The sequence below is a fragment of the Hypanus sabinus genome, chromosome 18 (assembly GCF_030144855.1).
Source record: "Hypanus sabinus isolate sHypSab1 chromosome 18, sHypSab1.hap1, whole genome shotgun sequence".
Classification (NCBI taxonomy): Eukaryota; Metazoa; Chordata; class Chondrichthyes; order Myliobatiformes; family Dasyatidae; genus Hypanus; species Hypanus sabinus.
In genome coordinates, this window is record NC_082723.1 from 37,263,418 (window position 1) to 37,279,368 (window position 15,951).

General features: G+C 39.7%; 1 protein-coding gene across 4 annotated transcripts in view; it reads right to left on the reverse strand.

Moving 5' to 3' along the window:
* Nucleotides 1–4,490: 4,490 nt before the first annotated feature.
* The window catches only part of zer1 (zyg-11 related, cell cycle regulator), a 30,359-nt gene continuing 18,898 nt past the window's right edge, over nt 4,491–15,951 (reverse strand). For all 4 annotated transcript variants that reach the window (XM_059994142.1, XM_059994144.1, XM_059994141.1 and 1 more), the window contains 7 exons: nt 15,004–15,045; nt 13,439–13,558; nt 12,832–12,947; nt 9,873–10,061; nt 8,543–8,640; nt 7,461–7,563; nt 4,491–6,067 (listed from right to left, as the gene is read on the reverse strand). In XM_059994142.1, the coding sequence (XP_059850125.1) occupies nt 6,010–6,067; nt 7,461–7,563; nt 8,543–8,640; nt 9,873–10,061; nt 12,832–12,947; nt 13,439–13,558; nt 15,004–15,045 (726 nt within the window). In that variant the 3' untranslated portion in view covers nt 4,491–6,009. The remainder of the gene's footprint in view (nt 6,068–7,460; nt 7,564–8,542; nt 8,641–9,872; nt 10,062–12,831; nt 12,948–13,438; nt 13,559–15,003; nt 15,046–15,951) is intronic.

The following is a 15,951-nucleotide window of genomic DNA, read 5'->3' on the forward strand; positions in this document are numbered from 1 at the left end:
TAGGCAACGTATCTGAGAAAGCTTCTGATGGTAATCAGGCAAGTTGCTTGCGAAACATGGCTTGGTTTTAAGCTGGAAAGGAGTTCAAGGAGCTTCAGGAAAGAAGCAACCATTGAGCTTTTAGGATTATAAAGAACCAGAATCTAAGGTTATTGCATGAGTTTCAAGTGGGAAAAAGTAGGTGCAAAGAACAAAGCCCTGCTAGATGAATGGGAGACCAAAAAGAAAATAGTCAATGGAGATACGAAAACAGGATTCATCAGATATTGTGGATGAAAAAACCAAGAAGAGACATCAAATTGTAAGATGAGCAACAGAAGGATTAATAAGAGAACTAAATGCACCATTTCCCCCAAAATCAAGATGCACATCCAAGAAAGAAGAAACGAGGAGGATGACAAAAGCACTATGGAAATGGAAGAGGATAAACAAGACCTATTTTCTTGAGGAATTAGAAAATTCAGAGATGCAAGAAACTAGAAAAAGGTGAGAAAAAGACAGACAACAAGTTGAAAAGGAGAGAAGCAAAGATTGAAATAGATCCTGAAATAAAAGCTGAGAAAAGAAGAAAGGTGTCCAGAGCTGTCAGAACCACTTCTTGCAGTCCCAGAGTCACCTTCTACAACACAATGGAGGAGGCCCCAGAACCTGAGATTGTTTCACAGCCACAAGTCTCACCTGCCAAGACTTTACATCACAAGAGTAAGAAAGCCTCCACAGCGATTGAATCTTTAGGAGTGAATAGGTCAATTTAAAATTTACTATGCTGTGGATGCCTATATAGTAGTTCTGTTATATGGTATACCATATACAAGTTGAGATACATTCTGTATTGAGTTGGAGTTTATATCTAAGCAGTACAGAGTGTTGTGTATTTAATATTTCAGTAATATGGTAAATATATCTTTTGATTAAGCATTCTTATTTATTTAAATAGTGCACAGCAGGTTATATGTAAAAGGCATATGTCATCACACCACCATGTGATACATGCCTCTCTTAAAGTAAAAATAAGTTAAAACTTGCATTCCCAGCTCCTTTGTTTTTCTTACAATTAGTTTTTATGTTTTGGAGTTACAAAACATAATAAAGGTGATAAGCAGCCCAAGTATCTTGAAGAATTGCACCAAGATAGGTCAGTCTTTCAGCTGGAGAGTTTCACTGCAGCTCTAGTTAAGTTTGAAGTTGAAAAAGTGAATTAGAGGGAAATAAATAAAGTGCTCTATTTATACAATATCTTCCACACTTTCTAAAGTCATAACAACCTTTGAAATATTTTAAGTACTGTATAGTTGCAAATCTAGGAAATTAAACAGCCAAATTACACACAGCTAGTTACCACAAACAACAATTTGATGACCTTTTTAGACATCTCAAGATCACAAGACAAAGGAGCAGTAGTAGGCCATTCGGCCCATTGAGTCTGCTCCGCCACTCCACCTTGAGCTAATCTATTCTCCCGTCTAGTTCCAATTTCTGGCTTTTTCCCATATCCCTTGATACCCTGACTAATTAGATACCTGTCAATCTCCTCCTTAAAACCCCTCAATGACTAGGCCTCCACAGCTGTATGTGGCAACGAATTCCATAAATCCATGACCCTCTGGCTAAAAAGATTTCTCCTCATCTCTGTTTTAAATGGGTACCCTCCAATTCTAAGACTGTGACCTCTTGTCCTGGACTCACCCACCAAGGGAAACAGCATTTCCAAGTGAAACGTGGCAAGTGAATCTTACTAAATGAGCCACAACAAGTACCCTTTTCTTCAACAGAGTAGCACATAACTCTGCTGTGCCATCACTGCAAATTCCTCCAAATTTAAAAACAAACCAATGTCAGCATTCTCTCTTAGGCCAACTTCTCCAGGTCAGAGGCTCTGGTCCATGGTAAGGGATAGGATATACAAGTTGATGGAGATGCTACACATATTCAAGGAGGCTTTAAGAATATCCTTGAAAATATGTGGCATCTCCATCAACTTGTAGGAATTCCTGGTTCATGGTCAAAGTGAACCAAATTTATAACTATTTGGACAGACAGGGACTGATTAGGGATAGTCAACATGGCTTTGTAGGTAGTAGGCCATGTCTAACCAATTTATAGAGTTTTTTAAGGAAATTACCAGGAAAGCTGATGAAGGCAAGGCAGTGGATATTGTCTGCGTGAACTTTAGAAGGGCCTTTGACAAGGTCCCACACGGGGAGTTTGCTCAAGATGGTTCAGTTGCTTGGCATTCAAGATGAGGTAGTAAATTGGATTAGACATTGGCTTTGCGGAAGAAGCCAGAGAGTGGTAGTAGATGGTTGCCTCTCTGACTAGAGGACTGTGGTGTGCACTGGGAATGGTGCTGGGTCCATTGTTGTTTGTCATATCAATGATCCGGATGATAATATGTTTAACTGGATCCACAAATTTGCGGATGACATCAAGACTGGGGTTCAATGGATATCGAGGAAGACTAATAAATCTTGGACTGGGATCTGGACCAGCTGGAAAAATGGCAGATGGAATTTAATGCAGACATGTGTGAGCTTTTGCATTTTGGGAGGACCAACCAGGGTAGGTCTTACACAGTGAGCAGTAGGGCACTGAGGAGTGTGGTAGAACAGAGGAATTTGGGAATACAGATCCATAATTCCTTAAAAGAGGCATCACAGGTAGATAGAGTTGAAAAGAAAGCTTTTGGCACACTGACCTTCAATGTATTGAGTATAGGAAGTGGGATGTTCTGTTAAAATTGTTTAAGATGTTGGTGAGGCCTAATTTGGAGAATTATATGCAGTTTTGGTCACCTACCTACAGGAAAGATGTAAATAAGATTGAAAGAGTGCAGAGAAAGTTTACAAGGATCTGGCTGGATGTAAGGAACTGAGTTATAGGGAAAGGCTGACTAGGTTAGTACTTTATTCCCTAGAACGTAGAGGACTGAGTGAGGATTTGATAAGGTATACAAAATTATGAAGAATATAGATAGGGTAAATGCAAGCAGGCCTTTTCTACTGAGGTTGGGTTAAGGGTGAAAGGTTAAGTGTTTAAGGGAACATGAGGGGTAACTTCTACACTCAGAGGGTGGTGTGAGTGTGGAATGAGCTACCAGTGCAAGCGGTGAATGCAGGTTCAATTTCAACATTTGAATAGGTGCATGGATGGGAGAGGTATGGAGGGCTATGGTCCCGGTGCAGGTCGATGAGCCTGGCCAGATTAATGGTTCAGCGCGGGCTAGATGGGCCAAATGGAATGTTACTGTGCTGTAGTGTTGTGTGACTCTATGACCAGACAAAGTGGAGTAGGATCTCTTTTCATTACTGGAGTCTGATGACATTACATTCATTGCACTGACACAATTTTGGCCGTTCAAGGGAAAATTGTGTTTGCAACTAATGTTCAGTCATTGGAAGCACTCCGAAATCTGGCACAAATGGAGTGGAAGTAAATCACTTTTACTTCAAGACAATGCCTAATCTTTATCTGGGGTGTGGCAAATTGATTCTTATGTAAAACAGTCTCAACTTCTGGAATACTGGAGTGCACTTTTCTCACAACTATAACAAATATTTTCCTGCCATTATCTGCTTCCAGTTATAATGGCCCTACTGAACGCGTGCAACAGCTCACGGGTAGTTCAAGAGGTGAGAAATCTGACTATAAACATCATTAAATACACCTATTCTTAGGTAAATTATATTAAATTATCACCACAAACACAGAAGGGGCGAGTGATGGTGAGGCGAGTTCAGGGGGTGACCCAAGATGGTGTGTTGCAGAATTGATGCAGATGGAGTGAGCCTTTTGGCGAGGAGCAGTCGGGGCAGTGGAGTTCTGACCCTGTACAACTGGCCTGGGTGTGAGACTGGGCACCGAGCTGATCTGAAGGACTTGGGAGTTGCTTTGGGCTGGGTGGCGAAATCTGGGCCCAGAGCAAGTCACTGGCGGCGGTTTGTAGGCCCAGAGCCCTTCGCAGCAGCCGGTCCTAGTGTGAAGCATGATTCCCTGTTTAGGCTAGTTAAATACCGGCCCAGATCAGAGGTGATATTTCGCTCGCTCTCCTCGATGGTCACTCCTCTCTCCATGGCACCGAGGCGATGAAGACTCCCCAACTGCTGTGTTCCATGCCTATTAATATGATGAACTGAAACAGAGGCTTTGGGCCTACTCTGGGCTGTGGATCTGAAGGCTCATTTTGGTTTGGAATGCTGTTGTTCACTTCAATTGTTTGTATGATTTGTGTTTTTTTATTTTCCTTTTTCCCCTTTGTCTCGTGCATTGGGTGTTGGGTCTTTTAGTTTTTTCTTTAACTGGATTATTTTGGTTTTCATGCTTTGTGGCTACTTATGAGGAAAGAAATCTCAAAGTTGTATAACTTATACATTTTTTGATAATAAATGTACCTTGAATGCTTAATAACAGAAGGATCCTCAATGTGCACCCGTCCATCTGTTCAATGTTGTACTCTCTCAGGTACTTTCAGATCATGTTATAACAAGACAAACTCAGAAACAAAGTAAGCTTTAAATGATTCGCACAAAAATTAGAATATGTACAATAACTAGATGGTTAATACAAATACCATATCTGTTTTGATGCTGGTTATCCATTGTAGATACTGAATGTAACAGCAGTAGGTGCATTGGCTCTTTATCTTCATTGTGTGTTAAAAACACGGAAGCTATGTAATTTCATGGAATTTCTAAAGAGTGATTGCAACAAGCCTTGGGAGTGCGACTTGGCCAACAACAGATGCACAGCTTTGGGGCTGATACAGGCCAGTAATACATCATCTGGATCCACCCTGACGTAAGATTCAACAAGCTTTCTATGGATTCCTGATTCATCGAATTAGATAAATGGTACTAATCAGATCACCAAGAGAAAGAGTGTCAGCTTTCCCTCAACTTCTCATCACTCCTTCCAAACTCAGATTGAATCGAGATAACTTGGGAGGAGGAGGGCAGGTGACTGGGGATAAACAAAAGGCACAAAGCAACAGCTGATTCTCAATTTGTTTTGGCAAATCCAGAATGTAAAGAATTATTTTAATTTAAAAAGCCAAAATACATACCTAAATCAACTCAAAGATTACTTACACATCAAACTGCCCATCATTAATTAGGAGTGTAACCCTAACTACATAGCTTACTTGATGTCATATCACCATATTCCTGATATAATTACACTGTATCAATATTGCAGGCCCACAGAGAACATTGTTTATAATTAAAACTGGAACTAAAGAACATTTTAAGTGGAAGCTATCATTATTATTTTATCAATAGTTTTCATTTAGTTATTATAGAACTGGAAACTAACAACTTTGGTGCTGCCTTAAAGACTGAGCTCACAAGCTTGTTAACATATCATCAGTTGTGGATCAAGAACTAAGGATCAGCACATCTACAGGAACAGGTGCCTCAACAACAAATCATTTATTAATTACTCCTTATTTTTCTTAAAAGTTTATAACCATTGAATTTGTTTCTAACCGTTGACATTTTGATTAACTGGCACAGCCCAAGAGATTTCACAATCAAAAAATTTTCAAGACTAACCATGGAAGCACAATTTACAAAAAAAAAACATGAAAAGGAAGGACAGGGAAAGATTGATAGAGAAAGAAAGACAGAGAGAGGGGGAGAGAGGAGGAGGGAGAAAGAGAGAGTGAGGCAGAGAGAGAAAGAATACAGCTGGAACGCCAGGGTTGGGGGTGGGGTGGGGTGAAAATGAGACTTAAAAGGCAATGAGAAGAGATTAAAAATTAAGAAGGTAGAAGGGTTAAGGTGGGAGAAAACGCTAATTCCTTATCCAATAAAAAATTACATGAATTAACATTTTCTTGTGCAACACCAAATGATTCTGCTGCGTGTCATCTTGACACCATGTCATGCACAGAGGTTCTTCCCTATAATGCATCTGATGCATTACTGTAGCAGGACATTAAAGTTCCTCAGTGTTTACTTAGATTCCACGCCTGACAGGAAATAGTGACAGTTGGTAATAGCTTATCTTCAGCCTTTAGCTCGATGTGTCCATCCGCTCCTCTTTAAAGTTCTCACAGAATTTAATGACCTCTCTGTGGAATAGAGAAATAAAAAGAGTAATCACTTTAGAAGAGATTAGAATCTTAATTATTTTGTTTTTAATCAAAGTTGAATGACATCAGATGAAATTGGAAAGAGTAAATAAAAGTAGAAAATCTGCAGATGCCAGAAATTGGAAATAAAAAGAGAAAATGCTGGTTAGACTCAGCAGCTTAGGCAATATCTATGGAAAGAGAAACAGTTAACACTTCTGGTCTGGAACAGATCACTCAGACCTGCTGAGTATTTCAGCATTTTCTGTTTTTATCATAAGAACTGATAGATAGATACTTTATTGATCCCATCAAGAATGCTTCATCAAGAGGAGGTCTGTCTTTTTACACCCAGGGTAATGCCCACTGCCAATTTTTGTAAGCTGAAAAGATCAAACACTCAAAGTTAACAGAAAACAGAGGAAATACAATTATGTCCCTATCACTTCAATCCAGCTGCTAAACTGCTCCCTACCATATTGAGTGGCACTCCTATCCTCTCATTGCTCATCTTGTCCAAGAATATCTTATTTTGTGTTCTCGTGGGGGAGAGGCTGAACAAATACCCATCATGGAACTTTCATACAGTCTTCATTTTAGGGTTAAATTCTTGTTGCTGATGATTGCAGATTACACTATATTGAAATAAAGCTGTCCATGCGAAATGCATGAGCTTCGGAAATGTGGACAGGATCCTGGCTGCGTTTTGTGACTAGATTGCCAGGGACTGAGAAGCTGCCAGTAGCTTTAATATTTTAAATGGTGTCTAGTCTGAATGTGATAAAGAGATTATAAAGATTAGCTTTATTTGGCATATGTACATCGAAACATACAGTGAAGTGTGTCACTTTGCATCAATGACCAACACAGTCTGAGGCTTCAGCTGGGGGCAGCCTGCAAGTGTCACCACACTTCCGACATACACTGACGGTAACCATATGTCTTTGGAATGTGGGAAGAAACTGGAGCACTCAGAGGAAATCCGTAGGGACACGGGAGAATGTACAAACTCCTACCGATGGTGGCAGGAATTGAACCCCGAATGATGATCGCTGGCACTACAAAGCGCTGTGCCAATCACTACGCTACCGTGCCACCCAATAACAGTGACAATGACTGCCAATTTGTGGACAGTTTTATGTGCTTAACCTTTTTTCTGGTGTTTTGCTGTGGCTCAACTTATGTTTGGATCCTTGGGGCAACTAGTGCAAGATTTGCCCTATGATTCTATGCTGTCACTTTCTGGTGTAAAGTTAAAAGTCGAACCGCTGCACTCTAAAACAATGAGAGCATCAGATTGAAACCTTGTCTGCATTTCAGCCTTCCTACATCAACTCAGGCTCAAAGTTCTCTGAATGGGACACATAGTCCTGCCTTTGAGAGTATTACTTACTCTGCCATGTCTTTGGTCTCTGATCTAGCTGTGTCACTCTCGATCACTCCCTTCAGCAATTCAATTCCATTCTCTTTTATCAACAACGTACAGTATTTCTCAGCTGAAGATTTAAGTTATTCAGTGTTAGGTTCACAGACTGCTTTCAGCTCAAATGCAGCATCTAATTTTCTGGTTCAACATTTTATTACTAACAGCAAGCTTTTAAAAATAAAAGTCATTATTCCCAAAAACCTAACGTTTCAAATTTAACACCTTGGATAGGGGAACGGATGGCCAGGGGAGTGGGAAGGGTGAGGGTGAGGGGAGTTAGAAGTGGCACTGAATTTTTTTCCTCCCCTCCTTTCTGATTCTCTTGCAGGGCACATTAGTCTGATGGTACCACAGACCAGTTTTCCCAGCACAGAGTGATACTGAGCAGTTAACCCAATAATGGTCAATTCCAATGCCAGCACCATTAGTAAAATTGCCAAGAAACTCAAATTATTCAATAATACCAGCACAGATGTGACTGGTCAAAATTAGCATCCTGATGTATCATTTCAGAAATATGTTCCAATTTAGGAACACTTCTCAGTCTGGCATGGTGTATGTATTATGTGCTTTAATCTTAATATTTATATAATTTAAAAATATTATTTGACAAAGAGTTACTTCAAAGGAAATGTTCATTAAAATAGATTTTAAGAAACATTTTAATGGAAGGCGCGAGAGTTGGGAGTTTTTTGATAGAATTTCAGAGCTTAAGGATTAGACAAATGCCAGTGGTAGAATGGACAACATCAGCAATGTATAAGCAGCTGGAATTCAAGCAATGGAGAAATCTCAAAGGGTTGTATTGGTTAAGGAAGTCACAGATTTTGTAATGGTTATGGCTATGGGAAGATTTTAAAACTAGGGTAAAGAATTAATAAGCTCTGAAGTGCAGGGGTACAGTATTGTAGTGATGATCTTTCTAGACTAGTACATCAGAACAGTGGAATAACAAATCCTACTATGGATATGAGTTTGAGAAATTTAATTATCTTGTCATTCAGTCCTTTGCAATGAATGTTAGAGACACATTATTAAACAGTACTTACGATAGACAGACGTAAGGTTAAAGAGTGCCCAGGTTGCCCAGTGCTGGCTAACTGGAGCCACTTGCTGAGGAAGAAGACGCAAGATTGGCTCAAATGATCTGCAGGAAGGAAGAAACGAATAGCAGTTCAAAAGGCCCTATGCTTAGAATATCTTTGCTGGCCTAAACACCGTACTGGTGGCTTAAACACTCTACCACTGGCCAACTATTTCATTACTTGTTCTTCAACTAGCAGCACACAGGAAAGCTAAAGGTCATAGGTTGAGCCTGTGATAAAGAAGGCAAATGCAATGTTGCCATTTATTTCAAGGGGAATAGAGTATAAAAGCAAGGAGCTAATGCTGAGGCTTTATAAGACACTAGTCAGGCTGCACTTAAGAGTACTGTCAACAGTTTTGGGCCCCATACCTCAGAAAGGATGTGTTGTCATTGAAGAGAGTCCAGAGGAGGTTCATGACGATGATTCCAGGAATGAAAGGGCTAACATATGAGGAGTGTTTGGCAGCTTTGGGCCTGTACTCACTGGAATTTAGAAGAATGCGGGGGGGGGGGGAATCTCATCGAAACCCACTGAATGTTGAAAGGACTAGATAGGGTGCATGTGAAGAGGATGTTTCCTGTGGTGGGGGTATCCAGAACTGGAGGGCACAGCCTCAAATTTGAAGGGTGACCCTTTAGAACAGAGGTAAGGAGGAATTTTTTTTAACCACAGAGTAGTGAATCTGGAATGCTCTGCCACAAACTGCAGTGGAAGCCAAGTCCGTGCAGAAGTCGATAGCTTCTTGATCAATCAGGGCATCAAAGAAGATGGCGAGAAGACAGGTATGGGGTTGAGTGGGATCTGGCATCAGCCCTGATGGAATGGCAGAGCAGACTCAATGGGCTGAATGGCCTAATTCTGCCACTATGTCCTATGGTCACTTATTAAAACTCTGGCCCTGTTGATATTGACCAGAATGCCTGTCACTGGAATATAGCAGCCCACAAACTAAAATGCATATTTAACCAAATCAAGACACCCAAAAGTGTGACTTAAAGCACATTCCAATGGCCAAAACATCTCTTGCTGTTGACACAATGTACCAACAGTACATGCCATTGGCCCAAGGACACACCATTCACTATCCAAAGTACACTCCCCTCCCCTCCACTGGCAAAGAAATTCCATCACCACCCAAAAGTATCCTGCTATTGGCCAGCATAGAGTCAGCATTATTGTCTTAATTACAAAGTTTAAAAAAAATCACACAATCCCACCTTTCCTGACACACCTTCCCATTCCCATGCTCAGTTCATAAAATAATGCTACAGTGAATTTTTCCACCTCTCACCTGTAATTAATGTTTCTTCTTGAATTTTTATCCCAGCTGGAGATTGCTCGCCACATCCGATCCATCACATCAACCCGACGAGGTTCTGCGATGGTCCAGGCCTTATCTCCATCAAATATGATATGTGAGAGAACCCCACAGGCATTGTACGACACCTCAATCCCATCTGCATTGCTTTCTAAGAGACGGCTGTAAAAGAGCCATAAAATAAAGTGTGTGTGTGTGTGTGTGTGTGTGTGTTTGTGTGAGAGAGAGAGAGAGAGAGGGGAGAAAAGGGGAGCTTACACAGAAAGGAATTGGTGTTACAATGTCCACCTTTCTTACTAGAAATATGCTGACAAGGAGATGATTTTTATAGCAAGATCTAGGAATAAATAACATTTTAATTTCAAGATCTGATGATTCTTCATATTTTATTGCTGGTAACAACGAGGTTAATGGGATTAACTCAACAGACGGAGGATAATGTTTGTTTACTATTTTCCCCTTTTTTCATAGAAGAAAATAGTTACAATGTAGCAGTTCTTTGAAAATCCATTATTCTATGAATAATTTCCCTTGAACATACTTTGAACATTTCTTTTGAATTTGTGTATTCATTATTTTGGGCTGCATTGATGATAATCTCAAATAATCAAAGAAAATGTTTCTACTTTCACCACTAGATATTTAAGAACTAGTTTAAATCTGCATCCTCTGGCTGCCACTCTCCTATAAGTGGAAAGTATTTCTCTCTTTCAATTATTATCAAAGGCCTTCATAATATTGAATGGTTCAATACATTATTTGTGATGTATCACTCTGCTCTAAGGAGAACGATCCCAACATCACTAGTCTCTCACCCTAACTGTAGCCATTCATCCCTAGTGCTAGTTGGTTAAATTTCCTCTTGCACCTCTCTCCAAGTCTTGATCTCTTTCCTAATTTTTTTGATTTTTTTGTTGGAGTAATTATGATTGTGTGATAAAGCAAAACAGGGAGCAACAGTGCAGTACATCTTGCCCTTCTGTTGTTCATGGAAAACTTATTTCTTAATACTATGCACATGCCTTGGTTCCAAAACGAAAATCCATCATTTTCAGTTCTGAAATGCTCAATCTACTTTTAACCTCAAAAGCTTTCTGATAGACACAATTCCACATTTCCATTAGTCTTTGTGCAACTAACATTCCTGACATCACTCCAACTTTAATTTTAAGTTCTTGCTGTGGGTGCCTCCCAGCAGAGGAAATAGATTAATTTTTACTCTTCTGTGGGCTTTCTCGTTTAACCATCTGCTAAGCTTAAAAACTGGTTTGCTCATGCATTCCCCTACACTCAAGTAAATACAAGGCTCATTTATGCAACTACAATTGGACTGTTTTAACCCTAAAATCATTCTAATAAATCTGACCTTTGTATCCTTGGAACATTTTAATCAAATTTGCCTGGCATTGGGTTAATAATAGTAAGTCAGCCCAGCTGGCTGTGGAAAATAAACTGATCCGATCACATTAGCTTCCTGACAGACGCTGTAGGCTAAAATTACCTAGTAAAGTAGCCACTGAGTGTATGTTTGTGGTGTTCTGCTGCTGTAGCCAATCCACTTCAAGATTCAATATGTTGTGCATTCACAAGTGCTCTTCTGCATAGAACTCGTGTAATGCATGGTGATTTGAGTTGCTGTCACCTTCCTGTCAGCTTGAAACAGTCTGGCCATTCTTCTTTCACCTCTCACATTAACAAGGCAGTTAATTGCTCACAGAACTGACCCTCTCTGGATGTTTTTTGGGTTTTGTTTTTCACTATTCTCTGTAAACTCTAAATTCTGTTTTGCGTGAAAATCCCACAAGATCAGCAGTTTGAGATACTCAAACCACCCTGTCTGGCACCAAAAAACAGTCCATGGTCAAAGTCACTTCTAACCCATACCGATGTATGGTCTTAACAACAACTGAACCACCTCTTGACCATGTCTGCATGCTTTTATGTACTGAGTTCTGCCACATGATTAATTGATTAGATATTTGCATTAATGAGCAAAGTGTACAAGTGTACCTAATAATGTGGCCACTGCGTAGAGAAAAGAACGACTGCAGAAGCAGCTCAGGTCCAACAATGAAGGAACAAATGGATTGGACCATTGCACTTCTGAATTAATTCTAATACAATGAGCTCACAACAACACAGGTAGGATTGTAGCAAATGAATATGGAAAATGCCAATCTAATTAGTTATGTGAAAGACTGTAGAAGATGAGAATTGTCTCCTCACCCCTTGACAGGTTTCAAAGAGCTTTAGAAGAAGTGCTCAAAAGCCATGAATAGATTTTAATACAGCAAGTAAGGAGGAAAACTTTCTACTGGCAGGGCAGTCAGTAACCAAGGTTACAGATAGAAGGTAATTGCTAAAAATAAAATGGAGAAGAGGATATTTGTTGCCATGAGTTATAATCTGGAATGGACAACCTGAAGTTATGATAGATTCAATATAAACCTTCATGTGGTACATGCCTTTGAATACTTCAGTCAAAATTAGTAGACCATGGGAAATGAGTAGGGAAGGAGGAATAATTGGATACCTCTTTCAATGCAGTCAATGCATGGACTGAATGACCTCTCCTTTGCTGAATGATCCAGGGATATACTGGCTTTGGAGAGAGTACAAAAATTCAGATATATCTGAATTATTGTAGGGCTAAAACAGTTCCACTGTAGTTGCACAAACTAGTAGCCGAGCTTCTGGGAAGAGGTGTATGGATAGTACCAGGGGTTACATCTGTGGAGGAGGAGGCTATACCTTTGCACAATTGGGTGAAAAATAATGTATTTTAATAATAAAGGAGGTACTTTAATGAAGATGGCATTAACAGTGATTATGACAATGGGGAAGGGGTGTGGAAAGGATTGAGGAAAATGGAACTAACTGAAATAACCTCTAGAATTGTAAATAAATTATTTATTCCATATTCAAAACTGACCTGAAGACACTGATGAACTGTGTGGTCATAAGATATGGCCGAAGGTGCTTGACCTCAGCAACGTTTCCTAAGAGTCCGAGCATGTTCCGGTGTAATTCTTGTTTTCCTTGGAATTCCTGGGATTAAAGGATAAAGAGAAAAGTAGGATACATTAAATGGACAATCATCCAGTGGTCTCACCTGCCTTTACTATTGTGGACAGAGGATGAGGCCTCCCAGATTTATCCCTCATCTTGGTTCTCTCCTAGTCTATTGCAGGCCCCTGCAGCTATGTTCTTAAGGACCCAGTAGTACATTGAAGGCCACTTCTCTGCCAAGAGTAAATTTTGGTCCCACAGCCAGCCTCGGCTGCATTTGGATTCTCAAAGCCAACTATAGTTGGACATTCAAACAGGCAGCACCTCTTCGCCCTGCCATTATCCTGCAATAGCTATAAGCTGAGTGCCCCATAGACTTCAAGTAAGTGAAAACTATATGGAGTCCCAGCCACATTTAATTAGCCAATTGTGCTGCTATTTACATAGAGAGGCACACAATTACTTTAGGATCATTTTATCTTAAAATGCACACTGAACAAGTAAAAGTACATACCCTCTAGGGAACTTACATTCAAACACTCAAGAAACAACTTCATTCCATTGCAGTTTAGGAACATCTCACAGTTGTCAGGAGTCTCATCCGTAATGTTCCACAGGGCACTCCATGAAAACTCCATCACTTGATCACACTGCACAGAAATGCAAATGGGATATGTTAGAAATATTTCATATCTAACTTCTAGCTCACAAAAAAGCAGAATATTACACAAAATGGTTTAAGATTGCACAGAAGTATAAGGAAAATTCTCTAAAGCCTAAGATCTTCAGTTAAAGTATCAAAAGCATATACCAGATCTGGTATTGTCCATGGAGAAAGAAACAGTCGGCATTCCAAAGTTCTGGAGTTTTAACTTTGTTTCCCTTTCCACAGATGTTACCTGACCTGTCAAACTCAGGAGGTGACCACAAGGCAAAGGCACATAACAAAACACCAGGAGCTATTATGAACTTTGACTGAGGTCCATGTCAAAATGCAAGTGAGCTTGGGGTTCAGCAAATATGGGGGATGGATACACAGATCAAGTCTATCCCATCCTCTCTTAACTTTGGCCCAAGTTTGCAATTTACTATGGGAATCTGAACAGTTTTTTGATAAATTTTGTTCTCCTCTGATTTGTTGAGTTGCAATGATCAGCTGTGTCATTTGAGCTTGGTTTGCCACTGCTATGCAACCTAGGAAACGAACAACTTCACCTGTCAAACTTAAAGCCGAGTGAGATGGCACCTTAAAAGGGATTAACCATTGTCGTTTTGTACATTTGAAAGTGAACACCACTCATTTAGGGGCAAGAAATTACAAGGCCCAACAAACACCAGTTAATTGCCAGCATTCTCCTGAGGAAAACAAGTCTAAAACAAGGCCAATTACTGCAGTGGTGCTAGAAAATGAGACTCTTTCAATCATGGTATTCACCTGCATAATTCTTGGAATCCTCTTCATTGAAGAGTTAATTGCACTGATGATGATAATATGGAAAATGGCAGCAAAATGAGGTGAATTCCAAATTCAATGTAAATTTATCATCAAAGTAGGACAGATAGGGCTTTCAAACTTAAGCTAACTTATTATACTGTATATTTCATTACCTGGCATGTCATTTGTTCACTGCATTTTTCTGAAGGTCATCTGACATACGTATAGAATACAGAAGTCTACAGCACAATACAGGCCCTTTGGCCCACAATATCACGCAAACCATGTAACCTACTCTAGAAACTGCCTAGAATTTCCCTACTGCATAGCCCTCTATTTTTCTAAGCTGCAAGTACCTATCTAAGAGTCTCTTAAAAGACCCTATGCTATCAGAGGAACCTGGCATTAGGCTAGGCTTTAACATGAGATGGGTGATAAAGATTTTATGGTACCATATTGAAAACATGCATGATAATTCTTCCTGGCAAACTGAACAATACTTATCCCTCACGAAACACATAACCCGATCTTAAGTTTCAGTTGAATCTTCCTGTGTGCAAATAGTCTGTTTCCCTACATTATAAATGTGATTTAATTAGCTGTAAAATGCATTGCAATATTAAGAAGGCTTCAACAAATTAAGGTTTTTCTTTAACTTACCACTTTGTCTGCCAGTTTCTTTTGAATCAATTTCAGCATTGTCTGCAACATGGATTAAAACTAGTCAGAAACGCAATCCACAAGGTCCAATGTAAAACATATTAGATATAAATATACACTGGGGGGGACGGACTTTGAATTAGAAAGACTGTATAAGGAGTATTTGGACATCCTGGTAGACTCATCATTATCAACATCTAGACAATGCACAGAAGTGATAAGGAAGGCTAATAGAATGTTGGGCTATATAATGCGCTCAGTGAAGTTCAATTCAAGAGAAGTTTTCCTTAAGCTGTATAATACACTGTGAGGCCACACCTTGAATATTGCATACAATTTTGATCTCCATATTATGCGAGAGATGTGAAGGCACTGGAGAGAGTCCAAAGAAGGGCGACTAGATTCATTTCAGGTCTGCAGGGTATGAGCTATGAAGAAAGATCGAAAGAATTAAATCTTCTTAGCTTAGTAGATGCAGAATTAGAGGAGCCATGTTAGAAGTGTTCAAAATCATTAAGGGTATAAGTGGATGCCAGCTGCTACTTCAGAATGTATCCATCAACAAGGACACAGGTGGAGAATGGTAAAGGGGAGATTTCAGACTAACATCAGGAAGCAGTTCTAACACAGTGAGTTGTGGACACATGGAACAAACCCCCTAATTGTGTAGTTGAGAGTAGTACTTTAGGGACTTTCAAATCTAAATTCAATAGTTATTTCAACACACTACATGAAAAGGATATTGGCAAGCTTTGTTGGGCTGAACAGCTTGTTCTTATCAAAAACTTTCTAAATGTTCTAATGCATCTGATTTTGCTTTCTACGCAGACAAATCTTGTTAATCTTAAATGAGATTAAATTAACCATTAAACTCTAGCCCCAAAATGCCAAACTGTTCAACTGTGTTCAATGGAAGCACCAAAGCTTTGACTGTAGATTGTACACTAG